At 42.9% G+C, this 17,554-nt stretch overlaps 2 protein-coding genes across 2 annotated transcripts in view; one reads left to right on the forward strand and one right to left on the reverse strand.

Annotated features, from left to right (window-relative positions):
- Positions 1–17,554, reverse strand: part of LOC135982590 (protein eyes shut homolog) — a 497,350-nt gene that overhangs the window by 88,988 nt on the left and 390,808 nt on the right. The window lies entirely within an intron of this gene.
- On the forward strand, positions 9,890–12,426 carry LOC135982234 (uncharacterized). Its single transcript, XM_065587925.1, has 2 exons — positions 9,890–10,862; positions 11,857–12,426. The coding sequence occupies exons 1-2, from the start codon at positions 10,286–10,288 to the stop codon at positions 12,330–12,332; spliced, it is 1,053 nt and encodes a 350-aa protein (XP_065443997.1). The 5' UTR covers positions 9,890–10,285; the 3' UTR covers positions 12,333–12,426.

Here is a 17,554-nt window from a genome sequence, read left to right on the forward strand (position 1 = left end):
CTAGAGGGGATTCCTCTGGGCTCTTTAAGTTTGATTACCCTGTAAAGTTATTTTCCATCCTGATTTTACAGAGATGATTTTTACCTTTTTCTTTAATTAAAAGCCTTCTTTTTTAAGAACCTGATTGATTTTTCCTTGTTTTTAAGATACAAGGGGGTTGGATCTTGATCCATCAGGAGTTGGTAGGAGAAAGGAGGGAGATGGTTAATTTCTCCTTGTTTTAAGATCCCAGGGGTTTGGATCTGTATTCACCAGGGAATTGGTGAAGAGTATCTCAAGGCTACCCAGGGAAGGGAATTAGCATTTGGGAATGGTGGCAGCGGACCAGATCTAAGCTGGTAGTTAAGCTTAGAAGTTTTCATGTAGGCCCCCACATTTGTACCCTAAAGTTCAAAGTGGGGAAGCAGCCTTGACAAGCCATTTGGAACATTTTTGTGGGGATATCTCAAGTAGTACAATACTATACCAGGGTAATCTAAACTTCATAGAGAGCACAATTCTAGACATGCTTGGCTCATTCAAAACTAGCAGAGTTCCAGTTGTAACGTATCTTCCACAAATAAACTAAGATTTGATTTAGGGTGAAGCTAAAATGTCTGTCAACATTTTAACAAAAACAAACAATATAATGGAACAAAACCAACACCAATCTCCACACTCTGAAGCACTCCACTCTTACTATAAAAATATACTTTAAGCAAAAAAAAAAAAAATCTGACATTAAACAATGGAGACCATTTAAGAGAAGCAGCACATATTAATACTGTCAATGTGACAGATGGTTGGGCAGTACAAAATAAAGTAAAAAAAAATGACGAGGAAGAAGATGTATCTGATTATTTGCAAATCAGAATGCTGGCAGCACTAACAAAGAAAGATAATTGAGTGAATGTTATGCTGATGCATCTTTAATATTTCACAGTTCAAGACAACAGAGGATTGGGAGGTGAAAAGAAGTACTGGGATTTCTGTAAAGCCAAAAAGGAAAGAAAACATACATACATACTCTACTGTTCATCATGCACTGTATAGATATGAAAAATTAAGATGAAGGCTGCATTTCTGAATGTATTAATATTAACTACACCGAAGCGAAAAATACACTATAGCATTTTAAAAATAACCCTCCAAAATATTGCAAAACACTGCATAAATGTGTTTTATACTTCAAAGATCAAAGGTTTTAATTTTTCCACATCTAGATGGGAAAATATATTAACTCTGTGATGAAGCTTTACATAGTTCTTCTACTACACAAGCACTGTAAAGAGTATATACCTCTTTTATACACAGTGTGACAGACCCAGACCAGTGGGGTACAGGAATCTGGTAGAGGGCAAATATACTGGTTACTGGATGAGTAGTTTTCTGTTCCCTGAGTGACCAGAGCAGGGGCTGCACTAGAGTAATCAGGAACCTGCTAGAACCAGTTAAGGCAGGTAGGCTAATTAGGATACCTGGAGCCAATTAAGAAGAAGCTGCTAGAATCAATTAAGGCAGGCTAATCAGGGCACCTGGGTTTTAAAAGGAGATCACTTCAGTTTGTGGTGCGAGTGTGAGGAGCTGGGAGCAAGAGGTGCAAGGAAGTGAGAGTGAGCTGCTGGAGGACTGAGGAGCACAACCATTATCAGACACCAGCAGGAAGGTCCTGTGGTGAGAATAAAGAAGGTGTTTGGAGGAGGCCATGGGGAAGTAGCCCAGGGAGTTGTAGCTGTCATGCAGCTGTTACAGGAGGCACTATAGACAGCTGCAGTCCACAGGGCCCTGGGCTGTGTGGAAGCAGAGAAAAGAACTGACAGAAGGGAACTGCAATGCATAACGGTTCTTAGCAAGACTCAGGCTTCGTTAGCAAGACTCAGGCTTCGTTAGCAAGAGTCAAGCTAACTGTAACCCTGATAACCCTGATAACGTGAGAAATGTGTGAGGCGGGTGAGGAAGAACTGTGTAATAAGTCATCATGACCTGGTATGTATAGATAAGGTGTAGGAGACCTTGTGTAGATAAGGTATAGAAAATATTGTATGTTGGCAGGAGTCAAAACAATTGAGAAATGAGATATCAAAGAGACAAAATGCAGCTGTCTGTCCCTCATTATTTCTGTGAATGAAAGGTATAAATGCTTGCATGTAATTAGTTACCAGAGAGAGATCTGCTTAGCTCTCTCCTCTGCACAATTGTGAGAGTTAATAAAGCTTCTGACTTGCTGTACCTAAACAAAAGAGTGAGAACTCAGTTTTTCTCCGACAGCTGGAACCCGGAGTAGAGGGTGGGCCTGGGTTTCCCCCAAACCTCCCAATTGACCTGGACTGTGGGTTCTTCCAGAGGGGAAGGTCTCTGGGCTGTTCCCCAACCCACATGGTGAATCTCTGAGGCAAGAAAATCTGCCAATAAGCGCAGGAACGCACCAAGATAGAGGAGGAATGTTGTCACAAGAGATAAAAAGAATGCTTGGGTATTGAGGCAAGCAAACCAAAAAAAAGTTAAAGATGTACTGCTTTATACTCCTTTAGATCCTATTACTACAAGGTTCTCAGTTATATGCACTGAGCTATAATAATTTTATTTACAAGCTAAACTAAAAAGACCTGTGGTTCAAGATTTCCTTCAGAACTATCCCTTCCCCAGAAGACTCAAAAAAGCTTAATATTGTCCATTGTGAAAATGTGTTTGCAAATAACTGGAAAGTGACTTAAACCCTGTATATTTCCCCTTTATATATGTCTGGTGAAGTACAGCATGCACATTATCTTGATGGATCAAAGAATGGTTTATTTAGGCTCAGTTTGGGAGACAGGTCAGGTTTCAGAAACAATCTTATTGGACTACAGTAATATCCACAAAGAAATCTTCTCAAATATTCACTTGGTCTCTAGAAAGAGATACTATAGCTTTCCTTCTCTTTCATCCCCAGACCCTTTCCACCACCAGAATCTGCCTCTCAGTCTGTGGAGTTCAAGCCTTAAGGAGTTTTGGCAGAGTGTCTTCACAGGCTCAGGGGCAGCAAAAGGGATATGGATGGAACTACTACTTCCCACCAACGCCTAACCTTTCCTGTTAGTCTATAAGGTGCCACAGGGCTCTTTGCTGCTTCTACAAATCCAGACTAACACGGCTATCCCTAGTTATACTAGCTTGTCCTCCTTCAGGCACCATAACTGACAAGCTACTCTAGGTCCCTTTTGTTTTGCGTATTAGTTTCCTCATGTCTTTAGCCATATCTTGCCTATGATGTGTCTAATTCACAATCAGAATCAATGGGAAGTTCTTTGTAAAACTATATAGCAAGATGTGGTCCTTTAATTTTATAGGTTATAAATATCTATTTGCAAATTTAGTAATAATGATAGAAAGTAGCTGGCAATATAAAAATGTAAATAGAGGGTTTTAAGATCATTTACTAGCCAATGTGGCACAGAACGCATAGTTACCATAGTATGGCAGCAAATTGGGTGGTTAGTTCTATTTGGATGCTACCTGTCTGTTTTCTTTATTGGTAGGCAGTTGCTATCCAGTTTTGTATTTCTGCATTCTACTTATATGCAAAAATCAGAAATAAAAAGTTAATGTACGAGTGGCACATAATATGGAAATATCATCAATTGAATCAGGAAAGTAATTATTTTTGCTGTCTGGTATGTATAACAACTGGACTACTGTATTCACCCACTTGTCACTAACAATAGTTAGGCATGTAATGAAATGCCAAACTGTATTATAATGTTCAGCCACTATGTGGCTTCATGGATAACATACTTTATTTGAGCTGGTAATAGGGAGAGTCAGCAGTGTATTAAAGGATCTTATGGAGGACACATCATTTATCTCTCTATAAAGGAACCTCTGTACTCAGTTCATATCTGGTACAAGAGCCAGACAAGCTAGTAGTGGCCCTGCAAACCACTGTGTACAAGAAGCACATGACAGTGTCAGAAGTAAAGGCAGCCTAACTGGTGCCAGAGGAGAACAGAAACAGAAGGAAAAGAGTAATGACGGTTGCAAACAGAAGAAGACAACAACAACAACAACAAAGGTTGCAGGATTTGATCAACATGCCATTCTTCAATGACCCAGAGAACTTCAGCTTTGACAAACCTTCACAATGGACAGACTGGAAGCAGCATTTTGTAAGACTTTGCATTGTTATTAAAGTTCATGAGGAAACTGGAGACAGTCAGGTATCCTCTTAATTTCCCTATGGGGAAACAGGGAAAGCATATCTTTATCTTTTATCTTTACTGAAGACAGTCACTAAGATGACTATGGGAGAGCTCTGGCTAAGTTTGGTGCATACTTTATTCCTCAGAGAAATCTGATTTATGAAACCCCCGAGGCAAGAAGAGAACTCCCAGGCTAACTACAAAGGTTTCAGACTAAAGGTACAAGATGTAGGAAAACTCATAGCCCAAGAGATGTATGTCCTGCCAAAGATGCAAGATATAATAAATGAAAAAAAATACACATTTTACAGCTGTTTGACATACTACAGCAGACAGGGAGCTGACTATGATTACAGACTTTCAAGAGCAATTGTTTCTGGGATCTATTATGTGTGATGACACACAGCCTGCCTGGAGGGTGATACTCAGTATTCATGGAAAGATCATTGATTGTAAAATTGTCTCAGGAGTAGACATGACAGTCATATCAGGAAGGACTTAGTCACTTTGAACCCTCATGGAACTGAAATCACCTAACACAGCCCTGACTAGCCTTGGAGATACTCCATTTACAAAGACACACATTTTGCATTCAGATTGCATGTGATCAAAGGCTAAAAGGCCAAGAACCTTCCCAGCCACTGCATGGAAGCCATGATGGGTGCAGTAAGAAAGGTGGAATAACTCAAAGTAATAATTGATGATATTGGACTTTAAAAGGCGTTCCAGAACAAATAACCGTAAGAGACAATGCTGAACCATGCAGAATAACAAGACGTCTACCGGACAGACCTTGGAAGAGACTAGATGAAGATGTATGCAAATTCAGAAGACATCATTATCTCATCATTGTGGATTATTTTTTCCAGATACATAGAAATAATGTACTTGAAAGACATAACATGTTTCAGTGTTATCGAGAAAGTGAAGTGTACTTTTGCTCGTTGTGGTATTCCTGAACAACTAGTGATGGACAATGTGCCACAATTCACCACAGCAGAGTTTAAGTCATTCTAAACCAAATATGATTTTGATCATATTATTAACAGCCCACGTTGCCCACAAAAGAATGGAGAAGCTAGGAGAACTGTACAGACAAACAACAAACTTCTACAGTAGCAAGATCCATTCTGAACTACAGATATACAACAATGGCAGTGAGAAAATTCCCCCAGAGAATATTTGAAAGCAAAAGGGGAAATCCTTTCTTATAATATTTCACCCACAAATGTTCAAAGCAAGGCAATTATTCAAGTCCTGATTTATGCTTCAGACAAAATATATGGATTCCAAACAAATAAAGTTCAAAAAATGTTATTTACCAGGACACAATGCAGACAACATGACAGAGCTGAAGCTAATTCGGATGTCTGCCAGGCAGTCAAATGCTGCTGTAAAAAGACTTCAGGTTTCCTCCACTGCCTACCATCCTAATCCTGTAATTATTATCGTAGATAAGGAGGAAGCAAGATAAAAGAGCACTGTTTCATTACACTACACCTTCATTTAATATATGTAATTATAACACACACACAATGTTAAAAGGTCAGTGAAACACTCAAAAGTTAGGAAATGCCAAAATCAAGGTTGCCTTTTCAACCTTAATCCACCCCCTTAGTATACTTAGTATTCCTTAGGCTCCTATGTAAGATTTTGAAAAGTACTGAGCATTCAGCAGCTCCCAATGACTTTGGTAGGTGTTCAGCACTTTTGGAAAAACAGGTTACTTATCCAACTGACTACATATCCACTCCAAAGTTTAACTTTAGGCATGTATTTTTTACAATCTTTGCCTTGTTATATATTCTAGCCTTCTAGAGTTGGATACTCAGTTTCAAACCTTGGTTCAGCTCACAGCTGAAAAGTCTCAGACCACATCACAAAATTGCCATGGCTGGCAGTTAATGCTATAGTGACAAGGAAATGAAATAATAGAGCTGTCACCAGTCAGGCCTAAAAGTTCATTAGCAGATGTATGGATGCTTACACATATCCTGCCTGCTGTAGCTAGTGATACTAATGGCTAGCTTTCATGACTCTCATTTTTTTCACAAAATTAAAATAAAATATAAATATTATGCATTATATTAAAATACATAGAAGCAAACATAGAAAAACAGCCCTCAAAATTAATTTACAAACATCTTGTAATTTAATGCACACAGCATATTGTATCCATTCTTTTGTTAGGTATAATTTTCAAACAATCAGATCCAGTTAGATATCAATCTAACTTGTCAGAACACTGAAATTTTTCAACGATGAGATTCTACATATTAGTCATTCTGTGATTATGTATTTGCCTATTGCTGATTACAACCCGTGGAGAACAGACCTTTATCATTACTCCTTTTTTCCAATTTCTAGAGCAGAATTGTCTTTTGATGATATTTTTTTATGATCTTTCTGATGTAAAATGCCCATGTGGCATTACTTTGTCCAAGATTTAATATAGCAGGTTGACAATAAGTATATTTCAAGAATACAATGATCTGGAAATAATCTTACAATAGATTGACTCATCTTTCAAGACACTGAGGCATATTAGTCAGTGTGAAATAGCATTAGCATCACAAGTGATTACACAATGAAAGAGGTGACTTTTTTTGAAGAAACAAATTACAAATGAAAAAGGGAAATTAATCAGTGAAAACAATAAAAAATATGTGCAGATGACATGTTTCTAATGACTTCACTGGTGAAATGTGTACACATTAGAGCAATTTCTATCCCAAATAGAAAAGTTAACTATTGAACAGTCTCATGTGTAATTTTAATACTTAATTGCATATAATTGATGTGCGCACAGAAATATTAGTGACTATAAAATATAAAGGAGTTATCAAATTTAGAGATTTTGTGTATCACAGACTTTGTTAAAAATTGAAACATAATTAGGAGTTTATATCCATAGATATACCTTAAAAGTCTATAATGAGTATTCAAATATTTTATTATATATGCAATAACAGAAACAATGGTAAGGGGGACCCAGAACACAATGAGACAAAGAGAAGGAGAGAGAGTGTGGATGAGGATATTTATAGTGTCTATTTCAATTCACAGAAAATAAACCAACTCAGAACTTTATAGACAAGATGATGCTCCCAACATTAAATATAGATTCTGCTAAGCACTCCAAGGGCATCCAGTGTATGCGATAATGCCCCACCCCTGTTCAAATGTGGTTTTGGAAAAATATATAGGATGGTGGATAACCAGATTTAAATGAAAATCAGATAATATTTCTGGCAGACATTTTGGGTGAGGTCTCAATGAAACACTGTCCTTATGAAAAGTTATATATGGGGGCATTATAATCAAGGTGTGTACCTCCCCTACCTTACTGTTTGATGTTATTGCCACCAAAGAAGTTGTTTGTATGGAAAATTGGAACAGGGAACATGAAGCCAAAGGTTCAAAAGGTGGACAGTATTTAGATCTCAGGAGGGATAGGTTTAGGGGATAGGTCTAACTGGAGGGTAAATTCTCAGTCCTTAAGTCCCTTAAAGTTTTTGGCCACTGTGGGGTTAGAGAATGTTGAATGCCCATGTATTGGAATGTGGAGAGCTGAAATGAATGCCTAGTGGGGCTCACAGATACTCCAGAGCTCTTTAAATCAAGGAAATAGTCCACTAAATCTGTAATCTGTGTTTGATCTGTGACAGCTGGTGCTTTGGTGCCCAAATTGGGCATCTCTTCCATTTAGCAATATCAGGGGGTAGCAGTGTTGGTCTGTATCCACAAAAACAACAAGGAATGCATGGGCCCATGCATCTGAAGAAGTGTTTGTTTGTTTTTTTACCCACAAAAGCTTATGCCCAAATAAATCTGTTAGTCTTTAAGGTGCCACTGGATTCCTTGTTGTTATTTAGCAATATGTATTTTGTAGTGTGATAGGATGGTCTGTCCCCTTAACAGCAATCGGTCCTCAGGTTAGCACAACCCTCCATCACATGGTGTGGCTCTTTACGATTTTGAAAGGTCTGATATATACAAGGACCTAGGACGGGGTGGGCAACCTGCGGCCCATCAGAGTAAGCTGATTGAGGGCTGTGAGACATTTTGCGGACGTTGACTGACCACAGCATGGCCACCCAGAGCTCCCAGTGGCAGCGGTTCACCGTTCCCATGCTGCTTCCCACAGCTCCTATAGGTCGAGAACGGTGAACTATGGCCACTGGGAGTTGCCAGCGGCCATGCAAATGTAAACAAACTCTCTGGCGGCCTTCCAGCAGATTACCCTGATGGGCTGCGTGCGGCCCGCAGGCCACAGGTTGCCCACCACTGCCCTAAGCTATGTCAAGTGTAAGAGGCCACAAACCATAAAAAATAATGAATTTATTACTTTCACAGAAAGGACATTGAATATATAAACACGAAAGCTTTATATTTGCATATATACAAAGGCAAAGTTGTAAAAATAGAATAATAATCTTCATTTTCAGCAGCCCTATGTGTAATGATGACATGACAGAAATAAATTTTAGACAAATTCTTTGAATTAATTGCATATGTAAGTAAAGTAGCAGTAAGCAATACAATATAAAAACACAAAACAAAAAAATACAGTAAATAATACAATTTACTAGAAGAGTTCTCTGTTGGGGCATCTAAATTGTGGAATTCCTTGTCTGAATATGCAATGAGACTGTTAGAGGATATAAGATGGCAACAGAGGATACAAGAGGCAATAGAGGATATAGGAGGCAGATAACCCACAAGCTTAAAGCTCAACTATTAGTTATATTGATATGAATTACACCCAGGTAATAAGCAAACCATCAGAAAATTGTATGCAGGTTGTATTTTTCCAATAAATTTGTTTTGTTATAGAAAGTTATGCTGAATTACCTAATATTGGTACTAAAATTAGTAGCAGAAAGTTTTGATCTATCCAACAAATAATATTTTTATTAATATGCATACACACACACACACACACACACACACTTGGATATATATGATGAAAACCTATGTTATTTTACCAGGATATTTCGGTGAAAATTAGTACTATTTTGTCTATGTTCTCACAGGAAAACAAGAGAGTGTGTGTGTGTGTGTATATAGATATAGATATAGATCGATATATAGATATAGATATATATCATGAATAAAGAAAATTATCCTTTTCATATGAATAATTTAATTTTATTAGGGAAATACAATGTTTATCCAGACTATATATAAAATATATTTACAAATGTTTATTCCAATTTAATTTTCGCTACAAAACAATGAATTGTTGGGATATTTCTTTTGCCATACTAAACATATACAATGTATCATGCATATGATATGTGATTCATAAGTCTATATATGACATTTACATAATATTTTATTATAGGTAGTATGCTATCTTGCGTGCTCCAAACTGGCGAGCAGAAAACCCCAGTCTTTTTTCTAGGCAGACATCTCTCTTCACATTCACTTCTCTATCCTCTGTCTCCCTCAGGGCCACTAACTAATACTGAGTAAACACCTCTGACACACAGAGTGACAACAAGCTATATGTGTGGAAGAGAAAGAGAGAATTTACCAGAAAAAAGACTAATCTCTAGACAGGTATTGAGAAAAATTAGCCTATATTCAAGCTGTAGCTTAGTTATTTTATACCTTAATCCAGCACTGTGCAGGTTGTTTGGGAAGGCTCAGCCTTCTCTGGCCTTTGAGACCCACTGCACATGTGACCAGGATTTTATATAGACCCAGAGACAGGTGTGAACTAGAGAGACTAAGGCCTGGTCTACACTAGGCGTTTATGTCGAAGTTAGCGCCGTTAAATCGAATTAACCCTGCACCCGTCCACACTGCGATGCTATTTAGTTCGACATAGAGGTCTCTTTAATTCGACTTCTGTACTCCTCCCCGACGAGGGGAGTAGCGCTAAATTCGACATGGCCATGTCGAATTAGGCTAGGTGTGGATGGAAATCGACGCTAATAGCTCCGGGAGCTATCCCACAGTGCACCACTCTGTTGACGCTCTGGACAGCAGTGCGAGCTCGGATGCTCTGACCAGCCACACAGGAAAAGCCCCGGGAAAATTTGAATTCCTTTTCCTGTCTGGCCAGTTTGAATCTCATTTCCTGTCTGGACATCGTGGCGAGCACAGCAGCACTGGCAACGATGCAGAGCTCTCCAGCAGTGATGGCCATGCAGTCTGTGAATAGAAAGAGAGCCCCAGCATGGACTGATCGTGAAGTCTTGGATCTCATCGCTGTGTGGGGCGATGAGTCCGTGCTTTCCGAGCTGCGATCCAAAAGAAGGAATGCAAAGATCTACGAGAAGATCTCTAAAGACATGGCAGAGAGAGGATACAGCCGGGATGCAACGCAGTGCCGCGTGAAAATCAAGGAGCTGAGACAAGGCTACCAGAAGACCAAAGAGGCAAACGGACGCTCCGGATCCCATCCCCAGACATCCCGTTTCTACGAGGCACTGCATTCCATCCTCGGTGCTGCCGCCACCACTACCCCACCAGTGACCGTGGACTCTGAGGATGGGATACTGTCCACGGCCGGTTCCTCAGACATGTTAGGGGACGGGGAAGATGAGGAAGGAGATGAGGAGGGCGAGGCAGTTGGCAGCTCTCACAACGCTGATTTCCCCGACAGCCAGGATCTCTTCATCACCCTTACAGAGATCCCCTACGAAGCGTCCCCAGCCATTACCCCGGACACAGAATCTGGTGAAGGATCAGCCAGTAAGTGTTGTAAACATCTAAACATTTATTTTTAACAAAACAGGAATATTAACAATTAAAAGAATGGGTTGTTCATGATTAGTGTGCCCTAGGCGCTTAACGGTTTAGTAAGGGGCAGTGCAAGTTTTGAAAAGAAATCTAGCAATGTCCGGTTTTCAGTGATTGTCCTGCACAAGCCGCTCTACTGTGTATTCCCTGCTACTGCAGCTACAGTAAAATGCGGTCTATATGTGCGGGGATAGAGCAGTAATCCTCCTGGGACATCTCGATGAAGCTCTCCTGGAGGTAACTTGAAAGCCGTTGCATGAGGTTCTTGGGGAGAGCGGCCTTATTGGGTCCTCCGAAGTACGACACGTTGCCGCGCCACGAGATTATCAGGTACTCGGGGATCATTGCTCTGCACAGCAGGGCGGCATACGGCCCTGGTCTTTGGAGGCTTTCCCGGAGCATTCTCTCTTTGTCGCTCTCGGAGATCCTCATCAGGGTGATGTCGGCCATGGTGACCTGCTTTTAATTAGGTAGGGGAATGTTAGTGTTGGGACTGCTTTCCCGTTCCTTTACAGAACTGTAACCGCTGGTTTGCAGCCACGCGGTGGAGGCGGGAGAGGGGCAGCCGAAAGGGATCGTTCCCGGGGACAGCCGCGAGGGGGTGGGACAGGGGCAGAGTTCCCGCTTGCCGGATTGCTGGCAGCAGGGACTGACATTGATTTAAATGTGAAATGAGGCCAGTGGTAATATAAAAGTTTTAAACTGCCACAAGTGTACGGCTTACCATGTCTGCCTGCAACAGAAATTCCGTTGTGCTGCCTCGCTTCTCAAATGTGCTGTTCAAGACCCCAGGCACAGAATGCGAAGGCCGAGAATTCGACCTTGTGCTGAGTGCGCATGTGAAAGGTGCTGTGCATGGTCTTGTTCACAGAGAAAGACTATGTTCTTTGTTCACAACTACATTTATCTTTCAGAGGAATTCACTCCCTTTTTCCCATTTCCACAGCCCCGTCTGCGACTGTCTCACAACCTAGCCTGGAATCACACTCCCAGAGGCTAGCGCGGATTAGGCGTAGGAAGAAGAGGACACGGGAGGACATGTTCTCTGAGCTTATGGCCTCTTCCCAAGCCCAGGCAGCACAGCAGACCCAGTGGCGGGAGAACTTGACCCGAATGCACCAAGCCAACATGGATCGGGAGGAGAGGTGGCGTCAGGAAGACCAGCAGGCGACTCTAACGCTGCTTGGACTACTGAGGGAGCAAACGGACACACTCCGGCGCCTTGTGGATGTTCTGCAGGAACGGAGGCAGGAGGACAGAGCCCCGCTGCAGTCCATCTCTAACCGCCCTCCCCCGCCACCAAGTCCCATACCCACCTCACCCAAAGTGCAAAGAAGGAGAGGCGGCAGAGTCCCTGCTAACTCTCACTCCACCCCTGCAGAGAGCTCTAGTAGCAGAAGGCTCTCATTTCCCAAAATTTGAAAAGTTCTTTCCTTCCCGCCTGACACAAGCCCACGTCCAAGTTTCACCTCCCAATGCCATGTGTAGTTGATAATAAAAAATTCGTTTCTGTTAACTACTGTTTCAATCATGTTCTTTTGGAGGAGGAGGGGAAAGGGGGTTGGAAATTGGACAGGACAGTCTCCTTTGGCAGGGTACATAGTCGGGGGCAGGCACAGCAGCAGGGCACATACACAGTGCAGTGATGCAGTGACTAGTTGCCCCGGTTAGTCTGGGAGGTTGTTTTGATGTAATGTTGGGGGGGGTGGGTTGCTCTGTGACTTTGTGGCGGGGGAGGGCAGTTACAGATCTTAAGCGCCGGTCCTTAGACAGGATCACAGAGCCACACAGCATGGGATCTGTAACCGTCCTCCCCCTGCCACAAAGTCAAATAGACCTCCCATACACACAGTCCCGATCAGGAGGGGTGACAGGCTCCGTTGAAACAAGCATCCCACCGCAGCGGAGCCTGTCAATCCTTGAGTTTAGAAGCTGCATTCGCATCACAACACTAGACCCGCCCCGCACCACAGTCTGCGTCCCAGTTTTAAAAAATTCCCGCGAAAACAGTATTAAAGAAAACGGTGTGCTTTAACAAAGTAGAACTATTTTTATTTCGACACGTGTGTTGGAGGGGGGGTGAAGGGGGTATGTAACTGGATAGGATAGTCAACATTACCTGGGTAAAGAAACGGGGGCAGGTTTAGCTTCTCAGTACACAAACTATAAAATCACAGGTTACCCTGCTCACTCAGGAACTTTGCTTTCAAAGCCTCCCGGATGCACAGCGCTTCCCGCTGGTCTCTTCTAATCGCCCGGCTGTCTGGTTGTGAGTAATCACCAGCCAGGCTATTTTCCTCAACCTCCCACCCCGCCATAAAGGTCTCCCCCTTGCTCTCACAGAGATTGTGGAGCACACAGCAAGCTGCTATAACAATGGGGATATTGGTTTCGCTGAGATCACAGCGAGTCAGTAAGCTTCTCCATCTCCCCTTGAGACGGCCAAAAGCACACTCCACCACCATTCTGCACTTGCTCAGCCGGTAGTTGAAGAGTTCTTTTTCAGTGTCCAGGGCGCCAGTATAGGGCTTCATGAGCCAGGGCATTAGCGGGTAGGCTGGGTCCCCGAGGATGACTATAGGCATCTCCACATCCCCAACAGTTATTTTGCGGTCCGGGAAGTAAATACCTTGTTGCAGCCGTCTAAACAGACCAGAGTTCCTGAAAACACGAGCGTCATGAACCTTGCCCGGCCATCCCACGTAGATGTTGGTAAAACGTCCCCTGTGGTCCACCAGTGCTTGCAGCACCATGGAAAAGTATCCCTTTCGGTTAATGTACTGGGTGGCCTGGTGGTCCGGTGCCAGGATAGGGATGTGAGTTCCATCTATGGCCCCACCGCAGTTTGGGAATCCCATCGCTGCGAAGCCATCTATGATCGCCTCCACGTTTCCCAGGGTCACTACCTTTGGCAGCAGTACATCAACGATTGCCTTCGCTACTTGCATCACAACAACCCCCACGGTAGATTTGCCCACCCCAAACTGGTTCGCGACTGACCGGTAGCTGTCTGGCGTTGCAAGCTTCCACAGGGCTATGGCCACTCGCTTCTGTACACTCAGTGCAGCTCGCAACCGGGTGTCACTGCGCTTCAGGGCAGGGGACAGCAACTCACAAAGTTCCAGGAAAGTTCCCTTCCGCATGCGAAAGTTTCGCAGCCACTGGGATTCATCCCAGACCTGCAGCACTATGCGGTCCCACCACTCAGTGCTTGTCTCCCGTGCCCAGAATCGCCGTTCCACGGCATCAACATGACCCATTGCCACTGTGATGTCCTCGGCGCTGGGTCGCCTGCTTTCTGACAGGTCTGTGCTACTCTCAGACTTCAGGACATCACCGCGGTGCCGTAGCCTCCTTGCCTGACTTTTCTGCATCTGCCTCAGGGAAACCTTTATGATAAGCTGCGAGACGTTGAGAGCGGCCACAACTGCAGCGATGGTCGCAGCGGGCTCCATGCTCGGAGTACAGTGGCGTCCGCGCTGTCAATGACTGGAAAAGCGCGCGAACTGTTTTCCCGCCGGCGCTTTCAGGGAGGGAGGGCGGGAGTGATGGACGGATGACGACAGTTTCCCAAAAGCACCCTCGACTCATTTTGTTACCCAGAAGGCATTGCCGGCTACACCCAGAATTCCAATGGGCAGAGGGGACTGCGGGAACTGTGGGATAGCTGACCACAGTGCACCGCTTCGAATGTCGACGCTATCACCGTTAGTGTGGACGCACAAAGTCGAATTACTGTCCTTAGTGTGGACACACACGTTCGACTTTGCAATATCGATTACAAAAATTCGATGCAAGTAAAATCGAACTACTCCCGTAGTGTAGACAAGGCCTAAAAAGTGGTTTGCACTCTATAAAAAGAGTGATAAACAAATGTGACATTTTGTTTGAAATAATCTACTCTAAGGCATTTGACCCCACTTGAGAAATATAGCTAAAATTATGTTATTTATGTATCATTCATGATGGATGCAAAAGTTCCAAATGAACAGCCTCTTGACATAGCAGAGTGAATCTTGCTCCCCCCTTTCCAGTTTATATGAAAAATGGCACTAGTACTTGCCATCATGACTTGTACAGTTAGAGCTTTTAAGACCAGAAGAAATTGTGCACGTGCTGAACAAATAGTTCTTAGCTCCAGGGGATTTACATGGAATCTTCCCTCTTTAGGAGTCCATACTCCTTGTGTTTGGAGGTCATCTTAGTGTGGAGGCATCTGTCACCTAAGTCTTTCATGGAAGTGGAGAGGAGAATGGTAGTCCTTAGAAGTCTTTCATTGGATCCATCTACCACTATCAGGATAGGAGGTGTGGTGGAACACAGACTAGCATGTCCCGCTGATGTTTATTTGGCTTATATGCAGACTTCAGCCATGCCATGAAGGTGAAATCTGGTATGCTGAGTTATGTAGGCTCAGGAAGCCCTGTGGCCTAGCAGACTGAAACAAGTTATCAATGATGTCAGGCAGTGACTCCACAGACAGGTAGATTGCTGTAGCATGGCTTGGAATCGTTGTTGGTAGATAAGCCATCTCCTCAGAGTCCTGAACAGCTCCCATGAACTATATTTTTTGTGTTTACTTTCAAGACTAAGATGAAGTCTGCTACATGCTGTTGTGATTTCCCATGAATGAGCTGGTTATCTAAGTATAGGCACACCTGGACTTCTAGCTTCCTGAGGTAAACTGACACTACTGCAAGGTATTTTGTACGTGCCCTGTCAACAAGCCAAATCGTAACATGCTGTACTAATAATGGCAATTGCCCACTTGAAACTTCAGATATCTTCTGTGGGCCAGGAGAATTGCAGCATGAAAATAAGTGTCCTGGAGTTCGAGAGCTGCATACCAATTATGGAACAGCATTAGAGAGGCAAGAGTCACCATCCTAAACTTAAGGCTTGGCTACACTTGCGAGTTACAGCGCAATAAAGGAGCCCCGGGCACCCAAGCTCACTCCCCATCAACACTGGCAAGGCACGTAGAGCGCTCTGTCTCCGCAGCTACAGCACTGCTGGTACTCCACCTCAGTGAGAGGAATAACGTTTGCTGCACCTTAGCTACAACGCATGGGCGTCAGTGTGAACCAGGTGTTGGGTTACTGCGCTCTGATCAGCCTCCAGAAATGTCCCATAATCCCCTTAATTCAAGTGGCCACTCTTGTCTTTGTTTTGAACTCCTGTAGGAATGGGTAAATGCCCTTTCAAAGCTCTGATTCTGACTGCCAGCATGCAAGCCATTACTGTGGAATGCTGTGTGTGAGAGAGAGAGGGGCGGTGGGAAAGGTCTTTTGCTATCTGAATTTACGAGACAGCATGCTGACATGCTCTCAGCCCCCCAAAAAAACTCTCTCTCCCCCCACATACATACAACACACTACCTTTCACACTCCACCCTCCCCATTTGAAAAGCACATTGCAGTCACTTGCATGCTGGGATAGCTGCCCATAACGCACCGCTCCCAATGCTACTTCAAGTGCCGCAAATGTGGCCATGCCAGTGTGCAAGCAGCTGTCAGTGTGGACAGACTGCAGTGCTTTCCCTACTGCACTCTCCGAAAGCGGGTGTAACTAGCAGCGCTCTACATCTGCACGTGTAGCCATGCCCTTAAGCTTGCAGATGAAGATTTTTAACTGTCTCAGATCCAAAATGGCTCACCAATTGCTTTTTCTTTTTGGGAATCAGAAAATAATTCAAGTAAGAACTCTTTCCCTTGTGGTTCTTGAGGCACATCCTCCTCTGCTCTGAGATTGAGAAGTGACTGCACTTCCTGATGAAGCATGCTGTTGCAAGATGGGTCCCTGAATAGGGGTAGGGAATGTGGGTGTGGGTGGGTCTACAACGGGATGGAAAACTGAGGAAATTAAATACACAATTAACAAACAGAGGCAGTATGACTGGCAGATCCAAAGGGATTTGTACTCTGCTCCTGATTAAACAGTTAAACCTGACGCCTTGATGTTGATGGAGGCTTTTTTGGTCCTATAACCTGATGAATCCCATACCAATCCCCAACCACCTTCAACACTCTGTTCCTTCTAGGGCCCCACGCACACTACCTCTGCGACCCACCTCTCTCAGCTGTCCTTCTATAGCTGTTGAATCTTCCCCTGCTGGTCATTCATTATCCTCCTGAGCAGAAAGAAAAGAGCCATAGGAAAACCACCATTAACAGATTCACCACACTACTGTCGGCTGTCCAATCACTTTTCAGCTGATTCATCAAAACTTCTTCAAGCTCTCTATAACACTGGTCTACAATTTTTGAGAAGTCGACTGCTTCAGAGATAAAATGTGCTATTTATTATGTATTTTGATGTGCTGAATTCAAATATGACAATTAAAACAACTGGCTACTGTTTCTAAGATATTTAAGTTTTTACATTTTATGTCTATGTATATTGTGTAGATAGTAGAGTTTTAATCATAAATTGTAAACCTAGGTCTTTTCATGTGTTTATGGTTGCTTTACATGATAATATTTCACCTGTCCTGTTTATGTAACACTTTAAAAATCAGCAAAAGGGTTATATAAATAAAATTTATTATGAAACAAAAGGCAAAAAACTATGATGTACATAGTTTAGTCCTATTCAGTGTCTACTCGGCGCTTCGTGGCTTGTCTCTTGTATTCATTAAATGGAGC

Source organism: Chrysemys picta, chromosome 3 (genome assembly GCF_011386835.1).
Source record: "Chrysemys picta bellii isolate R12L10 chromosome 3, ASM1138683v2, whole genome shotgun sequence".
NCBI lineage: Eukaryota > Metazoa > Chordata > Testudines > Emydidae > Chrysemys > Chrysemys picta.